This window comes from Candoia aspera, chromosome 1 (assembly GCF_035149785.1).
Source record: "Candoia aspera isolate rCanAsp1 chromosome 1, rCanAsp1.hap2, whole genome shotgun sequence".
NCBI lineage: Eukaryota > Metazoa > Chordata > Lepidosauria > Squamata > Boidae > Candoia > Candoia aspera.
Genome location: NC_086153.1, coordinates 236,844,322 through 236,854,882, shown reverse-complemented (window position 1 = coordinate 236,854,882; position 10,561 = coordinate 236,844,322). Strand labels below are relative to the sequence as shown.

At 39.5% G+C, this 10,561-nt stretch overlaps 1 protein-coding gene across 2 annotated transcripts; it reads left to right on the top strand.

Moving 5' to 3' along the window:
• Positions 1-1,020: 1,020 nt before the first annotated feature.
• GAL (galanin and GMAP prepropeptide) lies at positions 1,021-8,957 on the top strand. Of its 2 annotated transcripts, XM_063292928.1 has the most exons (7): positions 1,021-1,050; positions 1,307-1,387; positions 2,093-2,147; positions 5,196-5,261; positions 5,987-6,067; positions 6,867-6,944; positions 8,671-8,957. In XM_063292928.1, exons 2-7 carry the CDS (start codon positions 1,307-1,309, stop codon positions 8,730-8,732), a joined length of 423 nt encoding a protein of 140 aa, XP_063148998.1. In that variant the 5' UTR covers positions 1,021-1,050; the 3' UTR covers positions 8,733-8,957. The 2 variants fall into 2 exon arrangements, with proteins under 2 accessions (XP_063148998.1, XP_063149006.1); XM_063292936.1 differs by lacking the exon at positions 5,196-5,261.
• Positions 8,958-10,561: the final 1,604 nt, after the last annotated feature.

Genomic DNA, 10,561 nt, shown 5'->3' with positions numbered 1-10,561 from the left:
AGAGGATTTTGAGTGTTGCAGGAAGGCAAGTAATCCTTAGCTATTGAATGTACTATAGATGCAATTACCAGTAAATGGCATTCAGTGTATTTTTACTGCTAAGGATGGGACAGAAATGCTTAAAGATTTTCTGCCTTGGGGGCCAGAGTAACTTGGCTGGTTATGGGAATTTTGCACCTTGATTCAAATGGACGGGGCCTTATTTGTTGCCATCTTTGCCTCCATAACAGCCAGTCTTGGGTGGACCAGAAGGCTTATGGGGACACAGCAAACTTTATCTAAAGAACAGAAAACAGGTGGGCACTAGAAAGCCAAGAAACGCAACGGCTTTGAATCAGAAAAAGGAATTCCAAAGGAAACTTGTTTTCCCGCTAGAGAAGCGAGAGAAGCCAGGAACGCTATAATTGGAAAACCTGTGACTCTGATGGTATATAATAGCCATAATGGAAATACAAAGCGCTCTTTTCTCCTCGAACTTCGCTGCCGGCTCTCCGACAAGGCAGCGCTATTCCCTCTTGCCGCCTCTTTCGCGAACAGCAACAAAGAACTTCTGAAGTTGAGGAGGAAGCAACGAGGCGCGCGCGCGCTCTCCAACGCGGTCTTCGGCTCCGCCGCGGGGGCCAGCCCGGGCGTAATGAAAGGTAATTGGCCGGGCTGCACGCCATCTGCAGTCTCCAAATGTCTGTAATTGAGTTGTCGTAATTTTTTGCCCTTCGTAATGCACTGCCTTGCCGAGGGGAAACGGCCACGGGGTGTGGGCGGCTCCTGATCTCCCCCGGGGGTGTGACGAGGCACGCCAGAAACGATGTTGAACCGCAGCTCATAAATAGCCGAGGAGAAGTAGGCTTGGGATCGCTCCGATTTCCCTGCCGCCCGCTCCCCGGGGCGCTCCATCCGTAGGGCCAGTTTCTAGGCTGGCGCCGGAGCCATGCAGTGACTGAGGAGATCTAGAGGAGAGATCGGTCCAGGGACCCCTCGCCTTGGCCTCGCTCCTGCCAGCTGCGACCGGGCGAGCTCAGCAGGCAAGGGCACCCTCCGCTCCGGGGCAAGGTACCTTCCTTCACCGTCCCCATATTGTCCACCCTCCCTTCTTTTCCGCCGTGCGCTCCAACTTTACGAGGCTAGGAGCACGTGCTAATTTCTAAGATCAGGGGCGCCTTTAAAACAGATCCATAAAACCTCAGAAGTCCTGGTCGCTGGGCCACTTCCACGTAGCGTCTTCGTCTGTCTCTGGAAAGGGAGACTCGCTTGGGGCCAGGAGTGACGGGGGAAGTTGGGGAATTAAATGATTTCGGTCTCCTTTTAGATGCAGCGACACCCCGGTCTCCTGTTCGTCTGCTTGATCTTTTGTGCTGCTCTCTCAGAGACGTTTGGGCTGGTTTTATCCGTAAGTAACCAAACGGCGCTCTCAGCTGCTCGCACGTCTTCCAGCGGACAACGAGGCCCCGCGCAGCACGTGCTCCGACTCGACCTCCTGGTCCCTTTTCAAGCCCAGGACGTCATTATAACCGCGAGTCGCGGCTCACCGAGAGATGTCTGTCTGCTAAGTGCATCTGGCAGTGATAAGGCAGGAGAAAAATGAATCCCACTGGCAAAGATTTGATCAGGTCCAGCTGGCAAGGAACAAGCAATTTGTTGAAGAAGAGCAGAGGGAGCGAAATGAAAGGGATGCAAATCTTTTGACAAAATTCAGGAGCAGACCTAAGATTAAATCCTTGCTACTGAGATGTACTGTATATGTAATGCTGAACTCAGTTCTAACTCCTAAGCATTTTTACCCAAGGAAAATCACTGATTATTCCTATAAAGTCTGCGAAACTTACTGCTGGGTTCTCTGAAATCCTAAAGGATGTTAAAACTAATTCTTATATACAATTGATTTAGTCTTATAATATACAGCTTGCTTTTAAAATTAAAAGTACCATATGCAAATTCCAGTACATAATCCCCAAATGAATGGATGTGATTTTAATGAAATATGATGAAATCCATTTGAGTGGGTAATTCTGTATTCCCTAGATAGTATCTCTGTTTTAAAAGAAATGTTGGGTAATATATACAAAATTAATCATGCAATTTTTCCTTCTGTAAGGCTAAAGAGAAAAGGGGATGGACTATGAATAGTGCTGGTTATCTGCTTGGCCCGCGTGAGTCCAAACATTTTATATATATTTAAAACAATCTGGAAGAATAATAATTTCTACAGTTCTTTGATTATGAGTTGAAATGCTAGAGAAATTTATATATATATATATATATATATATATATATATATATATATATATATATAATATTTTATATTAGCTCTCACTCCCTCCTTGATGGAAGAGGGTATGAAATTGTTCAGTTACAGCTCTCCCTGGGTTAGTTTAACCTATTTCCAATTGAGAACTGTGAAGGAACAATTCCTCCATTATCTCATTTGAACTCTTAACAGCAAACTAATTTGATCTGAGAGCCATATTTCAGTTCCAGACCAAGTCTATGTATGTATCTCCCTGGATATGCTGATCAACTTTCTGGTTCTATTCCATTTCATAAATGGAAGGAATATGGTTCTTGAAAATATTTTTTGTTGTTTCCAAGCTTGTTTTTTCTATTTGCCTTTTTTTCCCTGTAACTGTCTAGTGAGGGTCATATATTTTAGACTGCCTGCAAACATTGGGGCATTAGTGGTGCTGTCATGCCCCAAGTAGCAGAGTAAGCAGGCAGGTAATACAGCAGGCTTAGATTATAGTTTGAAGTGAAGCAATATATAATACTTGGTTGGGGGGGAGGTTGGTTAAGTCAAATTATAAAATTATTTAGTTGACTGTTACGGCATAAGATATTTATGCTGATTTGCCCTTGGTTATTGCTGTGTATATGACAAATACCTTTGTTAGCCATGATTGGACCATTTAATATTTTGGTAGGACAGGAAGCAAAAATTATATATGTAAGACTAAGGAAGTGTTTCTCATAGGTGTCAACACCATTTGCTTATCTATGTATTTTTAAGAATCCAAATGACATCCTATTATAAAAGTAAACAACCATGTGCATAGCTGGATACATCCATTCCCATAAGTTCTGGTCATCAGAGTTAGTGGCAACCATCCTAAACATTTGGAGGGCACCAGGTTGGGACAGAGTGACTTTAAGCATCTATTGTGGTTTGTGCAAGTTCCCTTCAACATAGATGGGTCCTTGTGGTTTTAAGAAAAATTGAATTAGAAACTAATATATTTTACCCCCTTCAGTTTAGAACCTTCAGCTGAAATTGAGAAACCTTTCAACTTATCATCCTTGTAAAGACAGCCATAGTAATGCTATATTGCCCCATAAAAGATGGTGTGGAAATTCTCCCAAAGGAGTTTACAGCAGTGTTGGTTGATATAAACTCTGTTGAAGAAAAGTGATTTTTCCCTTCTAGGGAACAGCCGAGAGGGTGGCAGCTGCTGTTTGCTAGAAAAGATGTGGCTAGTTGAAGTTCCCATGTTAGCAGAAAGATGGGTAAGGTTTCCCTAGCTCAAAAATGTTCTGACAAAACTGGTGCATTATATGGAGGCTGTGAAAAAAGGTGAAAGGTCCCCTGTGCAGGCACTGGGTCATGTCTGACCCTTTGGGGGGATGCCGCTTTCGTGACGTTTTCTTGGCAGACTATAGAATGGGGTGGTTTGCCATTGCCTTCCCCAGTCGTCACCTTCCCCAGCAAGCAAGCTGGGTACTCATTTTACCGACCTCGGAAGGATGGAAGGCTGAGTCGACCTGAGCCGGCTACCCAAGGATCCAGCTTCCGCTGGGATCAAACTCAGGTCGTGGGGAGAGTTTCGGTTGCAATACTGCCACCTACCACTGCGCCACAGGAGGCTTCATATGGAAGCTACCTATCATCAATTCACACTGAAATCAGGCTATTGGTTTTATAATGTCAGTCTATCCACTCTTTTTCCAGTTTTGTATGATCACTTGGAAGGACTTACATGTTTTCTTTAAACTTCCCAATAATCAAAGATGTATTTGCTTTTGAAAATTAATCACATATGGACTGAAATTTTAGGGCAAGGGGGACTACCCCCTTTAGCCCAAGAACCTGCAATTTTAATGGATGCAAAAAAAGCCATGTTTCTTGAAAGGCAATTATATTACTAACAATTCTGAGAGGGGGGCGAATAATTGAACAGACCATCCTGGTGGTTTATGTTTTTAATTATTACTATCTAAAACAACTTCCATTGTTCATGATACAAATAAGTGAACACAATAATCCTTTCTTGTAATGGTACATACAGGTTAGAGAAGTGGGCTGAAAATTACAGATTGAAATTGAACAGAGACAAATGTAAGGTTCTTTGCTTAATAAAAAAATAAAATAAAATGTAAAGCACAGAATGAGGCTTTGGTAACAATATGCATGAAAAAAATCTTGTCATGTAGTTGATCACACTGAATATGAGCCAGCAGTGTTCATTGCAGCTAAAAAGGCAAAAATAATTTTAGGCTACTGTATATCAACAAAAGTACTGTCTCCTCATTTAGAGGGAAGGACGCATAATGGTGAAAGGTTTCAGGAAAGCAGATTCTGGTTAAATGCTAGGAAAGATTTTAACACAGCAGTTTGACAGTGGAATTACTTCTCAGGTGAGGTTGTGAATGTCTGTCGCTGAATATGTTCAAGAAGAAGCTGGATGGCCTTCTGTTGGGGATACTTTTAGTTAATTCCTACACGGAGTAAGGGCTTGGACTTGATAGCCTAAATAGCCCTTTCCAATTCTATGACTTTATCCTAATACATATCACTTGCCAATCATCAGCTGGATCAGCTGAAGCTAATTTTGGGGTGGTATACAAGTATAATGTAGTAAATTAATTAAAAATATTTCAGGAGAGCAAACCAGCTAAAGATGTCCTTTGCTGCCTGTTGTGTTAGACACATTGAGCTTACTCAATATTTTGATTATAAAATACTATGTCTGGACACTGTAGGAATAACTTTAAAGCCATACAATGGTATCTGGGTAGCAATTACTTACAAAAAGAAAGGCAGAATTAATATATTGTCTAAGGGAACAGAACTAAAATACTTTTACTTGGAACATTTTATTCTGTTTATGTTGGGTTCAAGATGGCCAAATCTCCTTTCTGTACAAAGGAAATCTACATTTCAAGTTCGATTTTATCTAAGGATAGGTAATAGCCATCATCTGTTTCAGGTCGTATTGAACAGCTCCTCAAGGAAATGCCCAGTGCAAGGGGGAGAGAAGAGCCACCTGGGGAATGTAAGATGGCTTTTGGAGGCTATTTGTGTAAACTAATTGCAGTTTACTGTCAACATAAACTATCTTAATAACATGTTTCTGAAAATGAAGGGAAGCAATCACTATGCCACATTTTATCAAGTAAACATATTGAGCCCAAAACAGCACACTATGTGCACCCAAATATGCTCACCTTTTTCAAGCAGGGCTTTTCAAGAATGAACAAACAAATGGCTACAAAGTGGATATTGTACCAGAGATGCTTTTCTTTAATTCAGTGGCAATCACTTAGTTCCATATTTGGCTAAGTCAAGACATTTGCATTATGCCAGAGATGATCAAGCTGTCACCTTCAGATGCCGTTGAACTTCAACTCCTAGCTGCTTAGACCAGAATGGTAAAGGATGAGACATGTTAGGAGTGTAGTCCAACAGCACTTGGGTGGCAACATCTTGTCTGTCTCTTCACTATACCAACAGTTGCATGATTACACCCAAAATGTGACATTGTGCTGAATTTGCTGGTGTTGTATGCCAGTGTTGCAGTAGGTCAGACACTTTGGTTTACAGTTGATGTGTCACTTCAAGTGAAATGCTTTTCTCCACTCATTCAGTGTGCATCATTCCATCAAAAAAGTCTGTTATATTTTTGTTGGGAACCTTTTTACCTGCTGGGAGGATATCTCACAATACTCTGGTGAATGTCAATGTAATAAAACCTGATCTCACGTCTTGTTTTATTTACAGATATAATAGACAGAGTTTTTAGTAACAAGCACGGTTTTGCTGGTAAACGTGACATACATCTTGAAGAAAATATAAAAGCAGGTAACCTTTCTTCTTCTAATACCTTTCTGATATGTACTTCCTACCACATTTAAAAAGTTGTTCCCAATTTCTTTTTAATTCCTAAATCATAATGCACAACCTTTTCTGGTTGAAGGGCTGCCCTTGTTTCATGCCTAGGTTTAAGCTGGGCAGCTATATCACCAACAGCAATAGATGGGGGTAGGATGAAATCCAAATTAGATTTGATTGTGTTTAATTAAATTTAACTACAGTTAATAGGATTATTGCCCAGTCATCGTGAGAATAGACTCACTTGCACAATGAGTCTCCCTTTAGTCCTTCCTTTCCCCTTCCCCCATTGTCTTGAATGCCCTCCAAATCTGCATGGGAAAAGTTCCTGGAGTGTGGATAGGAAATCTACCCTCCATTGTCTGTGCAATGCAGTTTTCAGGCAGCAAAAGACTGTAAATATAATCAACAAAGTATAGAAACATACAAGAAAGATTAAAATATTTCCACCCCCAGAAGGACAATTTACATTTAAGAAGAACATGTAGATATTTTGACATGTTTCATATTTATTGAGAAATATTATAATCCTAAAAGAATGAAAGCTAACCAAAAACTTTCTATTAAAGATTCTGAATTTCAGTGGATAGTCCCAAGCAGTTTTTTTTTATAGTTTATCAACTTTCATTTGCAAGAAGTGATCCCTACATTTGCTGCAAGTTATTAAAACATTGTTCATCCAGGCTTATCCTAAATTAATCCTCAACTACTACTTTTGTCAAGCCTTCTCACCTTCACTCTCTCATGTAATCAATTGATTTTTTTCCAGATGCTTCCACAAGACTTCTGACATACAACAATATTATGCGTACAGTAATTGAATTCTTGGCCTATTTACATCTTAAAGGTTAGTGGAGTTTTCCACATGTGAAGGGAATGGTTGTGCTACTACTTTAAAATAGGGACATACAAAATTGCACGTACAAATTGCTGTTGCTCAGAGCTCAAGATATCTAGGCATGAGAGGCCCTAAGAAGGAAATAACAGTTCAGGGTCCATATAGTGACATGTACTAACTTCCCATTCCAGCTAATAGTCAGTATACTGTTAAACACAGAAGCCATGCAATGGTTCACTAATCAATAGGAAAGCCAGTTTGGGATTAGTTCTTAGCTTATGTTGTATAGGGTCTCACACATACTAAGAATGGAGTTTCCATTCTTTAGAAAAGCTAATCTGGTGCCCCTGGGATTTGGAATGGCTTTGCTCAACTTGGGTTGGTGCTCCAATCAAAATGCTATGACATATGCCAGATGTTGCTCTTCCTTAGCTGGACAAAACAGTTCTGACCTTGGCTGGTTCTTCTCTACAAAGCTCTCAATTGCCCAGAATTAGGCCATGGGTAAGATTGACTGGGGCGTGGGATAAAGGTTTTTGAACAGGAGTCTCTGACCCTGGAATCTGATTCTCCCAAGAATGATCAGGTTGGCTTCCTCACTATTTCCTTTTTTTTTTAATCCATTCAATTGTGTCCGATTCTTGGAGACTGCCTAGACAAGTCCTTGCAGTTTTCTTGGCAAGGTTTTTCAGAAGTGGTTTGCCATTGCCTCCTTTCTAGAGTTAATAGAGAGTGACTGGCCCAAGGTCACCCAGCTGGCTTTGTGCCTAAGGCAGGACTAGAACTCATGGTCTCCTGGTTTCTAGCCTAGTGCTTTAACCACAACACCAATCTGGCTCTCATTTCCTTTTAGCATGTAGTTAATTATTTTTCTGCAAGAATTATCTCCCTTTTTAAACTTTTGTGTGCTGTTTTTCCTCTGCCTTTATTCTCCACATTTGTTCTGTATTCTACTAGATTTTAGGCATGGCAATTTGGGACTCTTTTGAGGGTCCAGAATAGAAAGAATTTCATGAATATTAATGTTGATAATTTATTCATATCAATAAATACTGATTATAAAATGCGGCTGGCATTTTAACTGACATTAGTAAGCATCTCTTCAGTTTTAATGTTTTTTTTAGATATTTGGGTGTAAAAATGAAGGGGAAAATGCAATATCAAATAAAGAGAGAGGGAAGGATATGAATTATGGCTTTTCAACAATAAATAACTTTATAATTATTTCAGGGGCATTATGCTGAAGGATTTGGGGGGAATGTATTTATGAATTCCAAAATTACTTTCAGGTTTTTAGGCCGTGTAGTCTTTTTTTTCTAAAATATGTGCTGGGTATAAGGTAGAAAATTATTTGTAAGAAGAAAAAATAACAATAGGAAGATGAAAGGCTAAGGCTGTAATTACAAGTCTGATAAAAGCGCTATTATCAATGAAGCAATAATCTTTGAGTCAAAGCCAGCCAATTTTGCAGAAGGTATTTTCCAGTCGAGTTACTTTAGGTGCATCAAAGCTCTTCAGTGGCATGGAATGGCAATATGTGCTTCCCTATTGCAACAATCTACTTCCCAAGATTAAATTAATAGCTTAGGGATGTCTTAATTCTTTTGAGAACAAAACTGTGCAAAGGTTTTGTCTAATATCAACATTATTTTATAATTGAACAGTCACTGTTACTGAGTGCCTTTTTCCCTACCTTGTATGCAGATATGCTTTTACTTTTTCTTTCTTTATGCAGAAGCTGGGGCTCTTGACAACATAGCTACAACAGTTTCTTCAGAAGAAAGAGATCAGTCCTGAAAGAGAATGCATTTATACTCTGAATTGATCTAATCTGAACATTGAACAAAATAAGACATTATTTATTGTTTACAGACCTTACACTACGACTGCTTGTCAAGTTCTTTTCTCCCCAGTGATGTTATATTATAAGATTTTTCCTTAATAAAAATGATTACTTTGGATAAATGACAAAATAATAATAAAAAAAATAGCAGCTACTTCTTGTGCTACTTTCCCTAGAAATGGGGCTTTGTTCTTTTAAATTTTCTTTCATTTCAGGGGTAGTGAAGGTGATAGGAGAAATCTCATTTTACTTTAAAGCAAAAGGACATATACAATAAACAGTTTAATTTGGTCTTTGGCTGTAAATTCATTTTAAAAATGAACTAATACTTATTTCAAATAATAGAAATCTTCGCTAGGTCTCTTTCCAAGAATTTATAGCAAATCCATCAAGCAACTGAAACAATATCAACTCATAAACTCATCCTTCATAGCACAGAACTTTCCCTATATGTACAGGCTCTGTTAAATCTCTATTCCTATGCAGTTTATACCAAGTGAGATGCTATGCTGAATCCATCTGTTCGTGAAGGTGCGTCCACTCTTTAAAAAGCTATGAACAATATAGCACTGCAGTGGGAGAGATTTCTTGTTCTGTCAGACCACACAAAACAACCTCTCAGAACATTTAAAATATATTGGATTATTCTCCGTTGTATTCAGATTCACCCACCAATGAACTGGGGAGAGAGCTGTAAATTTATCACATGTCTATGTGGAGCAAAAAACCCAATCTCAACAACAATGACCCACTTGATACACTATTTTCTTGGGAAAACAGCCCTTCAGGCGGGAAGAAATGCTGGTGGAGCTGGTTTTGAACATATGGCTTTTGAAACAGAAACAAGTAGGGAAAGGGATGAGGTGCCTCCTTTATTCCCTGTATTATATTAAATATTTGACTTTTCAGAAGGAAAAAAGGCTCCCAACTTGAAAAAGGCTATAGGATTACTGTGATGTGCATTTTCACATAATACACAGTTTAGTCTTAAATGAAAGAGTCTGTATGTTGCATGTTTTAAGGTGTATGTTGTTAGAGAGTTTTCATTTTAATTAAATGTTATCATTAGCATAATTGGTAAATGCACATATTCTTCCAAGCTGAGGCCAAGAAGCACATTAAAATTGTAGCTTGTAACTCTGCCTACCCGGGGCCAAGTTCTACTTAAAGTAGGAGGAAAACTTCTACCTAAACGTGCAGAAGAGTTTTCTGTTAATCGAGCACATTGGTTTTCTGGGTGCTTCTGTGGTCCCTCTATTTCCTGACTTTCTCAGGCTTACAAAATTGAATGGCTATGAGTATTTTCCTCTTGTAACATTCACAGAGGGGTTAGGCTATTACAAATATGCAAGTTTGAAGTTTCTCAGAAGATTTAACTAATTCATTTTTAGATACTTGTTAGGACAGTATTGTGACATCTCAGGACTCACATGGCCCTGCCCTATATTGGGATATTCAAATTAGAAAAGAAAAAGTTGTCAATAAAATTGAAAATGTGAAGGTGCCACTGAGATTCAGTTATAGGTATTGAGGCCTGATGGTGAGTTACATGCCTGATATCCTGGACAAGCATGAGGCTATAAAGTGGCAAGTTCTAGAGCAATGTTTCTCAACCTTGGCAACTTTAAGATGTGTGGACCTCAACTCCCAGAATTCCCCAGCCAGCCATGGGAGTTCTAGGAGTTGAAGTCCACACATCTTAAAGTTGCCAAGGTTGAAAAACACTGCTCTAGAGGTTCATACTAGAGGCTGTAAATTGTGGGATGTTAGACGCAAAAACAGA